General features: G+C 32.2%; 2 protein-coding genes across 2 annotated transcripts; one reads left to right on the top strand and one right to left on the bottom strand.

Moving 5' to 3' along the window:
- Positions 1-1,501: 1,501 nt before the first annotated feature.
- Positions 1,502-9,285, bottom strand: LOC107454637 (uncharacterized). The gene is made up of 5 exons (XM_016071885.4): positions 9,162-9,285; positions 8,361-8,481; positions 7,276-7,415; positions 3,965-4,112; positions 1,502-1,815 (listed from the first exon to the last, which is right to left on the bottom strand). Exons 1-5 carry the CDS (start codon positions 9,196-9,198, stop codon positions 1,596-1,598), a joined length of 666 nt encoding a protein of 221 aa, XP_015927371.1. The 5' UTR covers positions 9,199-9,285; the 3' UTR covers positions 1,502-1,595.
- Positions 9,286-12,635: 3,350 nt separating this feature from the next.
- On the top strand, positions 12,636-15,626 carry LOC147814119 (uncharacterized). The gene has a single exon (XM_087160211.1). The coding sequence runs from the start codon at positions 12,636-12,638 to the stop codon at positions 15,624-15,626; it is 2,991 nt and encodes a 996-aa protein (XP_087016337.1).
- Positions 15,627-19,588: the final 3,962 nt, after the last annotated feature.

Here is a 19,588-nt window from a genome sequence, read left to right as displayed (position 1 = left end):
TAAGAAACCCTGTCTTAAGGAATAATGGTTTTTTCTTAACTCGCAACAAAGTATAGTACATAAATGCATCCTAAATGAATGACTAGTGATTGCCTTGTAAAAGCAACTTCATTGATTCTTATGTGTATCATACCTTATTATAATTAATAAATTTTAATATTACTAAGTAACAATAACAAAAATGATGAGAATTACTGTACACCAAGTAGTGTAAAAGGAATATACTGAGTGTTTCACAACATTAAGAACTATTCTTTGTTCTTGGTGTAATAAAACGCTAGATCTAAGAGTTATCTGTGTTGTTTCTCTGCACTACTTTGGTGTAAAGTAGTTGCCTCCATATTTGGTGTTAGAATACACTAAAAGTTTTTATAGTGTAGGTTTTAAAACATAAAATTTGGAGAGATGTTACACAGCAGTTTTTACATTGTAGACGACCCGTGTTTTATTTTTATGAAAATACTTAAAAGCATATATCAATTTTAATTTGATTTTATTTATAACATATCAAATGAATTTGTCTATTCCCGTTTGTTCTCTCTAGTTTTTCTTAAATCTTGCTTTTTCATCTCATTAGCTTCTTTTAACAAAGAATCGCCTATTTTCCTTCTTTTAACAAAGAATCTCTTATTTTGCTTCTTTTCTTTGATTGTAAGTTGAATTCGCTAAATTTGCTTCTCATCTTATTCATTATATTTAAATATTATTTCGGGCTTTGCTTCGGAATGGAAGATAATTTCTTAATAAGTTACTGAAGTCGAAGGGATATTTTTATGCCTTACATCAGTTTATTTTTTTATGAATGTAATTTATAAATAAAATGCATAGCAAATTGCACTATAAATTGCAATATAAATTGCGACCTTGACTGTTCAAGATGATACCCTAAGATATAGATAATGTGTCTGTTAAGAATTCCGGATCAAATTACGAAATAAAGTACCGGCAACTTGGGTGCATTATCCGTAAAATCCATTTTACATTAAAATCAATTTTGATCGTAAAATATTATAGGGTAATTTTTACATTAATAGTTATTTAATAAGAGTGATTCAGTAATTTTGCGAACATTATTACTGTACAAATTACAGTTTTTCTTATTTTTTGTTCCGGTGAAAATGGATTTTACGGTAAAAAGTATAGTCACATTGGCTTTTTACCGTTATTCAATCTGGAATATTTTTTCAGCTGTATTACTAATATCTAAATAAAAATACGAAGTAAATTTTCAGAAAATAAAAACTCAAACGCATACTCCTGTTCTTCCGAGCTAATGGTAATTTTCCTTAAGCGAATAAGCATTATTAATGCATAAGCATTAAGAGTATTGCGACAATTCAGTAAATAATTCATGTGCGTTCGTCAATTCTTTTCATATTTGAAAATTGATTTTTTATCAAAACAATCATTTTTGTTGTGTTGAAAACATTGTTTTTTTTTAAATTTTTTTTATAGTTTTTTAATAAAAATTTACATTTTTTAAAGAAAAAGACATTTCAAAAACATTTTTAAAAACATTATTTATTGTATTTTTCGAAACAACACTGGCCTCAGCTTAAAGGAAACTAGTAAATTTATTAAAAGCATCTTAAGATTTAACTTTGCAATGAGGCGCCAAATTCTTCTTCTGAAGTTTTTGGATCAAATGTGAAGTTCAAATCTTTCATCAACTTCAAAGCTTTACTTTGATGATCTTGACAAATAAAGTTCCACGGTCCAGCTTCCCTAATAAAATGCAGACCTAATTCTTTAGCTAGTTCTCCACAGTCCTTGGACACTTTTTCAGCTAAGCAACTTGCACTTTCTATGCTATAGCTAAAACGCAAGCAAAATTTATATGTAATTTTCAAGCTCAAATTAGGAAAATGTTTTACATTCGTAATGAAATAAACAAACTTTTACATCTAGTTTCGCTTTTCTGTAAACTCTAAAGCTATTTTCTTTTCTTTTATTTTATTTTATTTTATAGCGGTCATTGAACAGCAGACCGAATTTATGGGGTTTACAACTACTATTGTTCAACCCCGTAGCCTTATAATTTCGAACGGCCGACCAGGTGGTCGAGTGGTTAGCATACCTGATTGCGGAGCCGATGGTCGCGGGTTCGAATCCTGCTCAGGGCACGGATGCTTCTTTCTTTCTCTCTCTCTGTGTTCTATGTCCTTTCTCCTTTGTGTGTATGATTGTGTGAATGTGACCCGCCCTATAAACGGGTTTGTGGTTGAGTGACGTGGGCGACGCTGCTCCACAGCCGTGGCTTTGCCACAGGTGACCACTGGGTAACGATAAGAGAGTAGCAGTCCTGGCATTCCTGAGGCCAATGGGTCTAGGTCCCAAGTGCACGCCTTAAAAAAATTTATTTTGAACCCAATCCTGAAGGCAAGGGAACTCCCGGATCGAGTATTTTGAGAAATTTGCTTTCGCGGAGGACTTTTTGATAAAACTAACCGGCATTTACATTACATGGAGAGGAAGACCACGAGAGCATCCCATGGTTAGTCTGACAGTAAGGGGACTTAAACCCATGATTCGTCAACCACTGAGGATATTTCATGTGAGCACTGTTTTCAGTGCAAGTCAGATGAGGGATTCATATCGACAAGCCATTGCTGAGATTCGAACCCAGTTCACCTAATTGAAAGGCGAACGCCCTATCCCTGAGCCATCGTAGCTCTCTAATAAGCTTCTCCACACATGAGCGAAACTTTCCCAACAAATACGAGAGTTGTTAAAGACAAATCCTAAGCAAAATCTCTTACCATCACGCCATAAGAAGCATAGTTTCTAAAATGCACCGTATTTATTGCTCTTAATAATCTGTGCAATGAGAAAACCAATGTAAGCGTCAAAAAATTTGAAATTGGGATTATTGTATATTTGGTATTAGTTTGATGGAGATCAGTATAATCAAATTGGAATTGGATTTTTGGTATTTGTATGATTAAATACGTATTTAATTTCCTTTATCAGCTTTCATAAATTCTATTCTAGCTTTGATTGTACAATCGTCAGAAAAAAGAAATATCAAGCCTTTTTTTTCAAAATCTTTCGTAAAATACTTAAGTTGATTTTTTTTTCATTTGCATCACAGAATACATGATTTTAGAAAAACAAACTTTAAAAAACAAAAAATGAAACTTGCAAATATGTACACAAGGGGTCACAAATTTATATTAAGTAGAGTGAGGATCATGTAAATTAAATCATGCAAATCTGTAGAATCACTAGTGAAGAAAGTGGGATGAAAAACATCACTGCCAATTTGTCAACTAGATGAAACGTGAGGTTGATTAGAATAATAAGCGGTTTTTTGATATGCTCTTGCAATCAAATAGTTACTGAGGTTATTTGATTTTGATTGAGGTTTTGTTTTTTCTTGCCTTAAATATCAATTTGTGACTATTGTGTATATTTTACAATTTAATTTTTGGCAAGGATTTCAAATAATATGAATTAATGGTGGTCATTAAAAAATAAAGTTATTTAGACAAATAAAATATTTTGAAAATTTGTTTTTACCTAGATTATCGTGCTTTATATCTGAGACCTAAGTACAGTAAGTATAGCGAATAATTAACGATATAAAGTTAAGAAGTTCTCAGTTATTTTTTCTAAAAATCGATTTACTTTATTATTTTGCAGACTAAATACGAGAATAGGATTAGTGTCAATGAATGAGTTAAATAAAGAGTGTATAGCTAGAGTATAAGTGTAAAAGCCGAGAAATAAAAGACTTTAATTCTTATTTTAAATTTTAACGTGGCAGTAAGATGACATGAGAACCTAATTCAAGTTTTTAACTTTTTAGGTTTTCAAAAAAATCTTTTTTTTTTCAAAATTTCTTGCTTTTAAATTATTATCAAATGTTTTATATATCTGAAGAACTCTGGGAAAGTGAATGTCCAGTAAGTTAATGGAATGACAATAGGTATACAAATGAAATTACGTTTCATGAAATACTTACTAGCAGCTATGCAGTGATGTATGAATTTTAGTATCATTTAAATAAGCCAGTTTAGAGTCCTTTTCTATTTCACTTGCGCAGTTTCTAAAGAAATCGAACGGTAAATTCCTTTTCAAACTTTCGTAGCAGTTGCCGAATTTCGGAGCTCCTAAAACAAATAAATGTCTTCCTAACATGTAACAAGTAAATCAAGAAAACATTAACGCGGTTCTTATAATCACAAAAACTTAATTACAAAACTACTATACATCAAATATTCCCCCCCCCCCAAATCTGCAGAATAAGTGATACAATGATAATAATCAAAATAAAACAATTAACTGCATCTTAAAGAGAATGATAAAAATTTATAATTGAAATGTACGAATTAATTGCAACTCAAAACATTTACAATCGAATTATTCAAGCTAAATGCAACTATAAACGTGGACCATATAAAATTTTAATATCGAAGTAAAATAATTGATTAGTCTCAATAAAAGTGGTATAAAACTTTTAAGTTGAAGCCTAATCTATACATAATAATAAAAGCGGCTGTGTGTGTGTGTGTCTGTAATCACAATATATCGCCCCAGAAGCCTCGCCCAGGCTCGAAACTCGACACATAATTGTGTTTTGACATAATGAAGAAGTATTTTTTTTCTTTTTCAAAAATTTGGATTAGTTTTTTAGTTATCAGTCATTTTGTAAGAAAATCTATGCTTTTTCGTCTTCAAAAAGCCATATTAAAAAAACTATTAAAAAATGCATATCTCTTATAAATGTATGCTAATGCGAACCTTACAAATGAAACATTAATTTTCGACAACTTAAACCAATAATATACGAAGGAATTAATAATTTAATTGTAAGGTTCGCATTAGTTTACATTTATCAAAGTGGATAAAACTTTAACTTTTGTACTAAAAATGTGGCAACATATTAGATACGTAAATAGAACGCTACTCTTTGATATATTTATCGCTGTTCATAATTGTTATAATAAGTTTTTCTTCTTCTTTCCACTCTCTTTTTTTTTCTTAAGCGAAGACGATAAGGGAAAATTATACTTGAGGATGCCCCTTGGCGAAATTGGTGACTTATGTTTGGCGCTATTCCTGTTTGCGCGGAACACCGTGGTAACAGAAATAACGGCCGAAACATAATGATATTTCAAAAAACATTGGAAAATTTCAACAAAACATCGGATAAAGCTTGCAATGAACCCAATATAAGCAAAATTAATAAATCCAATAAAAAGGATTTTGAATCGAAGCAAAAATTAATGGAGTAGGTGCAGAAAGAAAAGGAAAAAAACAACAACTCACTTCTTCATTAAGCTTGAATATTCTCAGATTTAGGTGCACAGAATTATCTAATAACAGTTAGATACTGTCTAAATTTATCGTGAATAGAATCTGTGTACCTCCATCGTCACATAAATTCGGCGAAATATGAATCGAAAATGGCGTTTGTGGTACCGAACTGGTGATGACATTTTTTTATAAAGTCCCTTTTTATGACTGCCCACATACCTTCGATCTTATTGACCAGAAGTAAAAGTAACCTTACCAGCCGGTATCTAACGAAGAACTAATGGACCTCTGAAATTACGTATACCGTTGAACATTATAACGCTAAAATCTAAACCGTTGAGAATCACGATTGGGTTTCAACATCGCCCAGCTTGGCGATCACAACTTGGCGAGAATCAAGGGGCACCCTCAAATATAGTCTACCTGACGTTAATTTTTGTAGCGATATAGAAATAGAAATTGATACCATAAAAAAATTATAGAGAAATAGATACCATAAAAAATTAATTCGTTTTCGTGTTCTTTTCATGTATTTAAAGCAACTTTTGTATGCTTTTACAATTTCTGAGGCCTTTTTTTAAGAAAAAAAAACAAGTCTCCACCTGATAGTTATATTATAGGTTAGGTTACCATAGCAAAGTTACATCTTCAAACATCCTCAAGAGCTATAACACATCTGCAGCAGAACTGGACATGAAGACAAAATTGCAGGACAGAAACACTTTAATTGTCCACTAATCTTCAGATTTCCTGCTATGTTTTAAAAAACTTTATTTGTGGAAACCTTTAGCGTGGCGGACAGCTGGCCGCCTTTGCGGCTAGTAATTAATAAAACGAATTCAAAATGATCATTCAGAAATCGTATACTAATTTGGGGTTAGATTTCCAAAACAAAACTTTAGAAACTTCTGCACAGAAAATAACGTGACTTTTATTCGAGGTAAGCGAGTTTTCAATGAAAAGAAATTGAAATAAATTGCGGAGTTTTTTCCTATTTAAGTAGTATAAAAATATTGGGAATGCGCCTATACCTGTGACCGCCAAGCGCGCTAAGTTAGGAAAAAAAAAGTCTTTTTTCTTCATTTAAGAATTATTTTAGAAGTGTAAGATTAAAAAAATATATTTTCTTTTAAAGCAAAGTAATACTTGTAAGAGGAAAACGAAACACTTTATGCAATTAATTTCTTATAAATTGTTTTTTTAAAAATAAATTTGTTCCATTAATGCATTAATATTATAGAGAACTTTCCGTATCTGTCCAAGTCAACAGTCACTAACAAATACAATCCTTGAACATTTAGTAGTTCAGACATTTAATAAAAACATTTTGAATTCTATCTGTCCGAATGTCAATCGTTAATAAGTTTTATTATTTATAAAGCTTAAAAACTGTTTCAAGTTATAATTATAATTGTTTTTGCAAATTTATTACATGAATTTATAAAAGTATGCAGTTTTTATTCTTGATATTTAAAAGGTGTATAAATTGCGTAGTATATGATTTATCCATTGTATCAGAATAATAAATAAATAATACGACAAAATACAGGGTTTTCTGTGAAGACTACCTTAAATACGTACCTTTAGGATCCTTATCAAAAATGAAAGCAAAAAACATACACATTAGCGTTCCCAAGTGAATATTTAACCGAGAAAGAACCAAAACGCTATTAGAATCTGGCATATCACAGTACAGGATGCCGGCGTAATAAGTAATAAGACATGATTACCAGAGGAAACAAATGCTTAAAGACGATTATTAGAAGCGCCTTCAAGTTTAAAACTTCCAATTAAACTTTTTTTGTTGCTTATCATATTCATTTCCTCTATTGTTATTTGCCAGATTTTGGTAGTGCTTTTGCCTTTCTTCACTTTGAGAACCCTAACATAGATACTTCCCCCCCCCTTTCTTTTTTAGGGATTCTGAAAATACACATTTAGGACAGTCTTTAAGAGACTCCCTGTATATTAAAGTTATAGGAATTGCCTATAAATGTTTATTATTTTTTATATTACCTCTGTACCAAGCAGAATTCTTTTCGCAAAAGGTCTTCCCAGCTTTCAATAGAGACTGAACCAATTGCAATGGCATGACACTGCGTGATGAACATTGTTCTTGATAATTTGCAACACATTCTCCGAAAGGTATGGCATCTCTAGAATAGAATTTATTAGCTTTTTATCGATAAGTATTCTAAGTGCTGTTATAAAATAATAATCCCCTGCTATATTTGGATTATGAGTTTAAGTCTCCGTAAAATTTCCTTTTGCATCATTTGATAACAAATACTTACAATACAATAAAATATGATGGTATAAAGAAAAATAAAACACGCGAAAAACAAACTCTGATGATCTCCCACAATTCCGGTGTCATTTTAATAAATTTTGTTTAATAGTACAAAATAAAATTTGTGGGAAACTCCTTATCATTAATAGCTTATAATACAACCTTATCATTAATAGCTTACATTAATAAATACAAAAACTACTTGGAAACTTGAATCGTTTTAAATTTTCAAGACATCCAAAACAGATTAAACTACAGAATGATGAATTTTTAAAAATTTTTTTTACTCACTTGCTCAGTATAAAAAATCAACTTTTAAAGCCCATATCTTAAACAATTTTATTGATTTTTTTTTAAATTTTAAAATAGTAATTTTGTTAAGTATTGACAATCACTTCAAAAATTTTGTTTAATTTTGGTGACTATTTTTAAAGTTATAGCAAATTACGTAATACAAAAAAACTAGTTTTTTTACGAAAGATATTCCCGAAATATTTAAGCTAAGTTTTCGAAAATTCATGCAATCATTGTAAATAACAGCCTCAGTAATCTATGCAAGTCACAAGCTTATTGCTAGATTTTCTGGAATAGAGTATTTAAAAATACTTTTTTTCGTTCGTAATTTATTGCCGGTTTCTTAAATTATAGTTTTAAAATTGATTGATAAGTATGAAAAATCGCGTGATCTAAGCGCCGCCTGCAAAGTTATTAAATAATCCTCGACGTACTTTTTGAGAAATTTAAAAAAAGTATTGAAACCTAAAATGATCTCTTCTATCATTCTAAATGCATATATATTTAGTTTTCTTACAAGCAAAGTTTTTCCATCTCCTTAGGTGATTCTGGAAATTTCATTGAGTAACCTTGTTCAGGTATTTTACATATATCTTCAACGCGTTCCTCGCATATATTCTCTCCATTACTAATCCACACTAGAAGACAATTAAAAAAAATTTGGTTATAGCAATAAAAAAATCAAGATTCATAAGTCACACAATCATTTTTTATAGCCTTTTTCTTATAATTTAGTTTACTGTGTTCTTCGAGGTTTACAATACTTTCCAAAAAGTATAAATTGGTTTATACAGAAGCGTTTATTGCCGAATTGAGAGATGTTAAGTTTATTATATTCTGTATATTAATATTTAATTAAACATGTGAGAATCAAAAGCGATAATACAGATTTATACTCATTTAAATTAAATAGTAAAAAATTGAACTGGAAATGAGAGAGAAATATTTTTTGCAGGGAGCATATTTATATTCTAATCCAGATATTATTCATTAAAAATTATGTAAATGTTTTCAAAGGGTTAAAAAATATTATTTCTGTAATAAAAAGAATATATTGGGTAAGTCTAGCTGATTTCTATCTGTTAATTGAAAAGTTAAATTACTTAATCAAAATTTATTAATAAACTTAAATAAAGTAGTTAAACTTTTTCAATGATGTTTTTAGAAAAACTGATCTTTAAAAATAGGAAATTGAAATTTCGAAAAGTTTTTTAATAAAAAACAATTAAAAACTAAAAAAAAGGACAAAGAGAAGGGAGATAATTATTAGTTTAGTACACGAGTAGCTTTCTCGATTGCTGTATATAGTAATTCTTACCAATGCAGAGCAAGAAAAAAATATTCTTATAAAACATAATTTAGAGATGAGAAAGAGAAGCTTCGTATACAATATAGATTGATGTAACTGGTTCTGTTAACGAAATGGAAAGTTATTTAACACGAAAATGGGAATTGTTACAATTTCCAAGGTCAATAGTGATGAAACGAGGAAAATTTTCAATATTTTTGCACGTTAAAATACTCTTTTCACTTTCTTTCTGAAAACCATATTTTATGAATAGATCCACCTTTCACTCAATCAATGTTTTTTTTTATTTACATTGAGTGGAGCATGCATGTATCATGTATGCTTTCATAATTCTTTATTATGAAGGCATACGTGATTTACAAATAAATAAAAAATAGTTAGTGGGAAAACTGCTCATGTAAGGAAATGAAATTAACACTATTAACCAGTAACTCATAAATATCTTATTTGTAAAATTTATTCACATTTCTTAAATCTGAAAATAAAAAAGACATGTAAAGAAAGATAATACAATTGCTAACCTTATTAGAGCAATTATGAAACGCTTCCGACTGGCCAAAATTTAAGACTTGTCTGCTTCAAACAATAAAGTTATGGTGTGTGAGCATTGACAGTAGAAAGTGTACGTGTCAAAAGTTACAAACATTAAGTTCTCTAATGGAATACCTGACACAGTGTGGATATCTCAGTCCTGATTGGTTACTGAAACGTGGCATTTGTTTGCGTTAGCAACTGTGCATCCCATTCTATTTTGAGTGAGCCAAGCCCGTCAAGTATCAATTCTCTTAAGTGACATAATCTATATTCTTTGACGAAGACTTCAATTCTTTCACCATATACTTCTTATTTAGCACAAAGACAGACACTGTTAGAGATTGTAATATGTTTTTATAGTTGGTGTCACGTGACTCTGACTGCTGCTGCTGCTGCTTTCATTTAATTTTTATTCTTTAACTTTGGTTTTTATGTTGGCAACCTTCTTGAAATGTTTTGTGTTGATTTTTTAGTGTTCGAATTAGTTAGTTTTTGAAAATATCACTAAATTGAGATTGCTTTAGAACTAATAAATGTTTATTAAGTTTTAATTTGTATCTGTTTATTCATCTGTAGAACTAGTAGTTCATTTGAATAACATTAAAAAGGCGTCCGTGAAATTTATTTGTTTGCTGCAATTTACATTTTCTGGCGTCCGTGACAGGACATTTTTTCCGATTCGAAACAATGTTTCAAGCAGCAAAAGGATTTAAAAAAGAAGATTTGTTGTTCGTCGCTGAAGAAATTGGCGCAACATTACCACAAAAGGTCACAATATCGGAACTGAAAGAAGCAATTTTGAAAAGTAAGCAGTATTCCGAAGATCCACAGTTTGTTGAAGATATTTTGGTAACAACTGTTAGTGACCGGAAGCATAAAGAATTGGCAGAGGCGGATCAAAAACGATTAGAATATGAAGAAAAGCAAAAACAGTTAGAATGTGATGAAAAGCAAAAGCAATATGAAGAACGGGAAAGAATAAGATTACATGAACTGGAGTTGGCGCGAATTCAAGTAAACTCGCCAGTGGCAATAGCAGGTGAGTCCGAAAATTCTATGATTACTAGTGCTAGGAGGAAATTTAATTTACCCAAATTAGAGTTTCGACAATTCAGTGGGGATATCAAGGAATGGTTACCTTTTTGGAGCCAATTCCAACAGATTCATCAAGATGTAGATATTGCTCCCGAAAATAAATTTCAGTACCTTATTCAAGCTACTGTAAGCGGATCTAGAGCGCGAGAAGTTGTAGAGAGCTTTCCGCCAACCGGAGCTAACTACGCCAAGGTAATTGATAGTCTGAAAGCTCGGTTTGGAAGAGATGAACTTTTGGTAGAAGTTTATGTTCGCGAACTATTAAGATTAATAATTTCGGTTCAGAAAAATGAAAATATTTTAATGACTTCTCTCTATGATAAGCTTGAATCGTACCTTAGAGCATTAGAGACACTAGGAGTAACAACTGATAAATGTGCTTCAATACTTTATCCAATGGTTGAATCTTGTTTTCAAGAAGAGTTCCTGAAAGCATGGAACAGAAGTCCTTCTTACGCAGCTTCAACTGATGCTAAAGAACGACTGAACAATTTGATGAATTTCCTGAAAACCGAAACTGAAGGAGAGGAAAGAATAAATTTAGCCATGGCTGGGTTTGGTTTGGGTTCAAGTGAAAATCGCCAAACTTTTAAGAAAAAAGGAAAGCCTTTGATTTCAGGTAGAGTGCCTACAGCTGCCAATTTACTTACTGTGGCTTCAAAAGAGGTAAAGAAATTATGTGTTTTTTGTTCTGGAAAGCACTCCAGCTCAGACTGTTTCACCGCTCAAAGGATGAGTTTTGCCGAGAGACAAGATATAGTAAGGAAAAACCAGTGTTGTTTTGCGTGTTTGAATCCTGGTCATCCAGTACGTAAGTGCAAAATGTTTATCAAATGTATTGTATGCGGTAAAAGACATGTGCCACTTATGTGTGAGAAGCTAGATACCCGAGGTAAAGAATCAGGAGAAAGTGGTGAGAAATGTGAAAGTTCTGAGATTAACATGTCTAACATTACTTATGGTCCCAAAGTGTTTCTTCAGACATTAAAAATCAAACTGGTTTCAGATAACAAGGAAATTCTAGTGAGAGCTGTATTAGATTCCGGATCCCAAAAAACGTATATTTTGAAAAGTCTCGTGGAACAAATGGGATATACTCCGGTAAGAAAAGAAACATTTATACATTCTTTATTTGGTGGTATTAACTCTGATAAGTATGAACACACATGATATAGAATTCGATTAAGAAATCCTAAAAGCAGCATAACTTGTAACATGGAAGCTTTGGATCAGTCTTCTATATGTGATAACATTACACCTGTAACTTCAGGTCCGTGGATCAAGGAGCTTCAGGAAATGAAGATAACTTTATCAGATATTGGTAATGAATTGCAACCTGTACAAGTACTTCTTGGAGCTGACGTGATAGGGAAGCTTATGACAGGTCAGCGTAAAGTATTAACTTGTGGACTTGTCGCCATAGAAACTTTACTTGGTTGGACTTTGTCGGGAAAAGTGCCTGAAAGCGATACATCTTTATGCAATTCTATGTTGGTAACTTCTCTTTTAGTGAAAGAAATGGATATATCCGATATGTGGACATTGGATACCATAGGGATACAGGATCCATCAGAACAGGAGACTAAAAAAGAACTTTATAACGCTTCGGTAGATCATTTCTTAAAGACTGTTAAAGTTGAAGATTAACGTTTCCTTGTTAGTCTACCTTGGCTTGACGTACATTTGCCTTTGCCCGACAATTTTAATTTAGCACTAAAAGGGTTGCAAGTAACAACTCGGAAGCTTAAAGCAGAAAATTTGTTTGAGGAATATGGAAATGTTTTCAAAGAATGGGAACGAGAAGGCATCATCGAAGAAGTTCCTGTAGAAGAACTGAAATTGACTTGTCACTATATGCCACATCGTCACGTAGTGAAGGAGAACAGTACAACAAAGATTAGGCCGGTGTTTAATGCTTCGTCTAAACAAAAGGGACATCCCAGTCTTAATGACTGTGTTGAAAAGGGCCTAAATTTGATCGAATTAATTCCTTCCATAATGACAAGATTTCGCCTCCATAAGTTCGGCATAACAGCAGATATACGCAAAGCTTTTTTGCAAATAGGTCTCCATAAGCCAGATAGAGATTTTCTACGTTTTCTATGGCACGACGAACAAGGTGAGCTCAAACATTACCGTCATCGAAGAGTTGTCTTCGGTGTTTCTTGTAGTCCCTTTTTGCTTGCGTCAACCATACGATACCACTTAGAAAACAAACTAGATGAAGCCACACAAGGAAATGGAAGATATCCTGAAGGCATTATCCGCCAACTGCTACTCAGTTTTTATGTAGATAATTGTTTAGTTAGTGTTGAAACTGAGCAAGAGTTAGAACAGTTTATTGAAGTTGACACAGAAATTATGGCTGAAAGAAAATTTGATTTAAGAGGGTGGGAGTTCACTAATCCCGCTGAATCCACTGTAAGGTCAACAAACATTCTAGGAATGATATGGGACAGACAAAGTGATACTCTTTCCATAAATATTCCTGATGTTAATGAAACAAAGAATGAAGTGATCACAAAGCGAAATATTTTATCAGCTTCACACAAAGTTTTTGATCCCATAGGGATAAGCTGTCCAGTGATGATGCGTCCAAAACTTTTGTTACAAAATTTGTGGAAGTCTAAAATTGGTTGGGACGCTGAAGTTGATCAAAAAACGGGCGAAGAATTTCTAAGATGGTTAAATGAGCTTGAATGTTTGAAGAATGTGAAGGTAGCAAGATGGTTGCACTGCGATAAGGGAGTTGAAAATATTTCACTTCATTTTTTTTGTGATGCAAGCAAGTATGCCTATTCGGCAGTAGTCTTTCTGCGAGTTTGTTATATGACTAATGTTTATGTACAGCTGGTACAAAGTAAAACAAGAATTGCCCCTTGTGGGAAAAAAGAGACAACAATTGCAAGATTAGAACTTCTTGGTGCCACAATATCTGCTCGTCTATCCACTGAGGTACGAAAAGAGTTTAAAACCCACAATGTGTATTTTTGGACAGATTCCACCACAGTGTTAGCTTGGTTGAAAAGAGAAGAAACGTGGGGTGTATTCGTACAGAACCGTGTTCAAGAAATTAGGAAACTGACACCAGTTCAAGCATGGAGACATGTACCTGGATCCTTGAATCCCGCGGATCGGCCAAGTAGAGGTTGTTCAGCTAAGCAATTGTGCCAGTCAAAATGGTGGGAGGGTCCCTGTTGGTTGTACCTTCCATCCCGTGAATGGCCAACTAACGACTCAGAGGAAGATGTCAATGAAGAAGAAGTGATTAGAGAAAAAAGAAGAACGATCGTATCTTCAATTGTAAATATTGAAGTTACAGAAATATGGAGCGATCATTTTTCCTCTTACAGTAGAAACATCAGAGTGGTGTCATGGATTCTTCGTTTCATACATAACACATCACATGAAAATAAATTAAAAGGTAACTTGAGCTATGAAGAATTCAAAGAAGCAGAAACTCAAGTGCTCAAATCCATGCAATTAAAAGTGTTTCAAGATGAGAAGTTTCTTAACAAAATGCAAGCATTTAGAGATGAAAAGGGATTACTGCGAATAAGAACCAAACTTGTAAATAGTGATGAAACTGAAGATTTTAAATTTCCCATTCTTTTACCTGGTAATAGTTTCGCTATGAAGTTAATACGAGAAGAGCATGAGAAATCAATGCATGCTGGTTCTTCTATCGTACTTGTCAGACTTAGGGAGAAGTTTTGGATTCTTAAGGCTAAAAAGTTAGTAAAAGATGTCATTTCTAAATGCGTGACATGCAAGCGTTTCAAATCTAAACCAGTTGAAGTTCCCTTCGCTCCGCTGCCTAGAGAAAGAGTTACCTTGACAAAAGTCTTCAAGGTAAGTGGTGTAGATTATGCTGGTCCTCTCTACTTGAAGTCAAAAGGAAAAGCTTGGATCGTTTTATTTACGTGCGCCGTTTACCGAGCGGTCCATTTTGAACTGGTACAATCACTCACCACAGATGCTTATATCCAAGCCCTCAGACGATTCATTGCCAGACGAGGCCGGATTTCAATCCTTTATTCCGACAACGGCACAAATTTTGTGGGAGCCAACAGAGCATTGAAAGCATTAGATTGGGACAAAATAGCCGCATACTCAACCGCTCAGAGAATCACATGGAAATTTATTCCACCTACCGCAGCATGGTGGGGTGGGTGGTGGGAGCGAATGGTCAGAATGCTCAAAGAACTGCTACGTCGAGTTCTAGGGAAATATACCATCGATTACGAAGAACTCTACACGATATTGTGTGACTGTGAGTCAGTAATAAATTCAAGGCCACTCACTTACATACAAGATAATCCAAATGAATTAGTACCGTTGACACCCGAAATGTTTATTCACGGTGGCGGTAACAGCGAAACACCAGATCTAGATAATGTAGACCGATCTTGCCTCATAAAACGAATAAAGTATTTACAGAAGCTACGTGAAAATCTCAGACAAAGATTCAGAAATGAATACCTTGCTCTTTTAGTCCACAAAGGGGTAAGAAGAAATAACGTTTTAGACGTTGGTGATGTTGTGTTAATAGGACATGACAATGTCCGTCGCATCGATTGGCCACTTGGAGTTATTTTAGAAATTTTTCCTGGTAAAGATGGTATTCCTAGAGTTGCAAAACTGAGGACCAGTAAGGGGGAAAGGATCCGTCCATTTCAAAGGCTTTACCCATTAGAAGTGTCTACCAAAACTGATATTGAGGTCTTAAAAGCTGCTAGAAGGACTGACGATTTTGAAGAAAACAATGAAGCTTTAGAGGTGAATTATTTTCCTAAAACTAAGTCGGGAAGAATCATCAAAGTTCCTGTTCGGTTGGATTTATGAGCATTCTTTTTATTTTTAGCTCTAGTAGTTTAAAGTTCCAACTTTCGTAAAATTTTGGTTGCAAAGTTCAATAAGCCTAACTTTGCAAGGTGGGAGTATGTTAGAGATTGTAATATGTTTTTATAGTTGGTGTCACGTGACTCTGACTGCTGCTGCTGCTGCTTTCATTTAATTTTTATTCTTTAACTTTGGTTTTTATGTTGGCAACCTTCTTGAAATGTTTTGTGTTGATTTTTTAGTGTTCGAATTAGTTAGTTTTTGAAAATATCACTAAATTGAGATTGCTTTAGAATTAATAAATGTTTATTAAGTTTTAATTTGTATCTGTTTATTCATCTGTAGAACTAGTAGTTCATTTGAATAACATTAAAAAGGCGTCCGTGAAATTTATTTGTTTGCTGCAATTTACAGACACGAAGCCTTTTAGAACATAAGCAAACTAATTATGCATCAAAGTTGCCAGGTACACAATACAGAAATATATCACGGTTACGATAAAATACATTAGCACATAATAAATATAAGCTAAGTAAAAGACGTAGATGGGAAAGTATTACTTTTAAACTAATTGGAGGATTTAATTAATTTTATGTTAATTAACATTCTAACTTACGAGGGGAAACTTAGCTCAACTTTAGCGTGCCATTTTGCATTTTGCTAACTGACATCATAGGTCCCATGTGTGGGTATCCGAAGTCTTCTTCTTGAACTGTAAGTACCTAATTACAACTCCAAATTGTAACCGAAGCAGATAATGGTCACGTGTGTTTAGAAACCGTAAAAAACACGCGTGAAGTTTGTGCGAAGTAAAAACATTCAAATAGAAGAAAAAAAAAATTCTGTTGGCTGTAGGGCGACGTGATTGGTGTTTAAAAAATTTCGTTTGCTGTGTTTTAGAATTTGTCATTGAAGCGTATTGGAATGCAAAAAAATACTTTATTTTATTTTATGTATTGTTTTTTTATCATAAAAGTGTCGATAAATAACTAAAAAACCTGTAAAATTACACTTTTTTTAATCGGAAAATGGACACTCAATATTTTTTTTTCTTCATCGAAAGCTTTGTTATGATTTTGACCACATAAATGATATCTTAAAGCTTGCGCAGTCAGCTAAGCTCCCTCTTTTCAAGGCAAATGAAAGAGATTTGAGGGAGTGTTCCAATTTATTCTACACAGATAAATGAGGCATTGTTTCTGATGTATTTTTTTCTAACAAAATGAATCAAATGAGACCAATCACAACGATTGGACTAATATTTCAGAAGTTGCAAGAGTTTTATGTACAAAAATGTACAATTTTGACTTTTGCCTATTTAGGCATCATTCTTTACTATTTAACCAAATGAATTATTGTATCCTATGTATTTTTCCAAGCTAAATCGAATGAAACTATGCACAAGTAAATTGAATGAATATTTAAGAAGTTATTTAGCTTTTTATGTATAAAATGCAAGCTTTTTGACCTGTGTTATGTAGAGTTTTTAAATTGCTATCCTAGAATTATCTGAACATGAAAGGTGTATTTTTGTTATAATTGAATTATCCCGAGATTAATCGAATAATAGTTAAGAAGTTTCTGTTTTGTATCAAAGTTTTGTACTTATAGTTACCTAATATTGTTACCTTTATATTTTACTACGCTAAATTGAATAACACCAAGCAGGACTCAACAGCATTAACAGCTTTTTTTTGTGGTATCAGGTTAAAAACCTGTTTTACTTTATTTACCAAATAATTCCTTATAAATTTGAATGAAATACTCGCTATTATTCGCTAAATTGAATGATAATTCGACTAAAGAATAATGGGACTAATAATTCGGTAATAAAGACAAGTTCTTTCGGATGTTAGGTTCATACTCAGATTTCCCTCTCTCTTATCATCCCCATTTCCCCATAAAAAATGATTAAGTGTGCAGGAACGTTTTTGGTTACTGTTTATAATGACACAACAAAGCATTCGATGACCAAAATAATCTTGGTTATAATTTTTTTTTCAAAACCTATCTTATTCTACTAGACTATACGTACAAAACTGTGCTTTTTATACTTTTAAAAATCTTTGTAACTTCGAAAATATAACCACTTCTTAACCATTAAACTGATCTCTTTGAAATTGACTTCATTCAATTTAGCATGCATACACTAGAAAATATACCTTTCATATTCAGAGAGTAAATGGATGCAATTTAAATTTTTTTTAAGCTTTAAGTGGTGGATATTGAGACTAAAATAGTTGGGGTTAAATCAGCATTCTTTTTTTTTTTTTTTAAAAAGTGTTACGATGTTGAATATCCAGGAAAAGATTATTTTCTCTATTCAATAGATCATTTTTCTAGACAAACACTTCACTTCAATGGGTTAATATCAATAATCACTAGTTACTATTTTAACAATACTATACTTAAATATATATAAAGAAAAGTACTTTTGTTCAGAACATCAGGGAAAAGCACTTAACCTTAGTAAAAACATCAGCATAAGTAATACCGAATAAGTATCAATTAGGAAATGAACCACCATATTGCTTTGTCTTTATTCCAGTGCAAATAATTAATATGTACGGCTAATAATTAATATTAACGGGGATAATAATAAACAGTTATATAAAAAAAATATTCTGATTATTAATAATAACCACGTCTCTAATAAACAGAATTACCGTAACTAGTATTTTCCTTAATCTCTCCTTTATTTGTTATAAAATATCTTATTCCTAAACCTAAAAGATAAATTTTTTAAAATTTAAAATAGCATGTTATATTGAAGTTGGTGCAATTTGAAACTTATTTTAAGACCAAATTAATTCGCATCGCCAAATATGGGTTTACCACCTCAAACGGGAATATTAAGAATACTTTCCCTTTCCTCACCCACCTGAAATTTAACAATTTTCCTTGATCACATCAACCTGGTAAGCGTGAATTGGCGCCACCAAAAGAAATCACTTAGCATTCCCGTTAGAGGCTATGATTTAATGTTTGGCTAACAAAATCAGTTTGTAAGCAAAATAAAATTCGGAATACAGTTTATCCAAAAAATATAATACAGCGTGATATTTTGTGTTAAAATACTCCTTTATTTTTTTAATAGCTAATAATATTTTTTAAAAAATGTGTTCTTTTTTTCTTATAATAGAGTAAGGATAGATTGAGAAAAATATGTTTATAGGATCTGAATGTCAGCCATGTGGTTATTATTAATAATCATCGTTTATTACTAACAATATTTGAATTAATTGGAATAATGGTAAGGCGTGCCATTGCAAGATTTACATTTGCCCTTACGTTGATGATTTTGTAAGACAAAGTACCACTTCCGGAGTACCCAACTCTGATAATTTTTAAGATTAAGTGCAATGGTCTAGCATAAACTTATCTGGTATACCTTACACTGATTCCTTATAATTACGATCATCAATTATTAATAACTGATTGAGTACATGTTCTTTGTACGGGGTGTAAAAAATAAAAAAATCAGTACAGAACAACAGATTAAACGATAAGAAATTATACACGAAACTGAAACAGTAATTTATCAAACCAATTAATAAAGCTAAATTTTCCAATATTTATTTATTTATTGCTATATTTTGTCCTTCCTGTTGGCTTTATGTTATTAGATAAAGCAAAACATGCTTTTAATATGCCATCAAAATAAAGTTTACTGTATTCAGTATCATTTAAGATGATGCTGCTGCTCCTGGCTGTATCTATATTACAACTCCTTTGTACTGATGCAGTTTTTATACATACCAAATGCTGTAATATAATATATTTTACCGCTATTAGTGTGTTTGGTACCAACTAAAACTGCACCGATTACAATAATACCAGTTGTGCATATAACCAAAATTAATTATGCGTCATTGGCGTCAACAATAGCATGCGTTTTTTTTTTGCGTTTACCCTAAACGAATTAGTACCATTTCTCTATTAATTTTGTTTATAGTATGTAGTTT

This window comes from Parasteatoda tepidariorum, chromosome 3, assembly GCF_982258835.1.
Source record: "Parasteatoda tepidariorum strain Cologne lab strain chromosome 3, Ptep-v5.0, whole genome shotgun sequence".
Lineage (NCBI taxonomy): Eukaryota > Metazoa > Arthropoda > Arachnida > Araneae > Theridiidae > Parasteatoda > Parasteatoda tepidariorum.
Note: the sequence above shows the minus strand (reverse complement) of the source record. Positions and strands in the feature narration are given on the sequence as shown.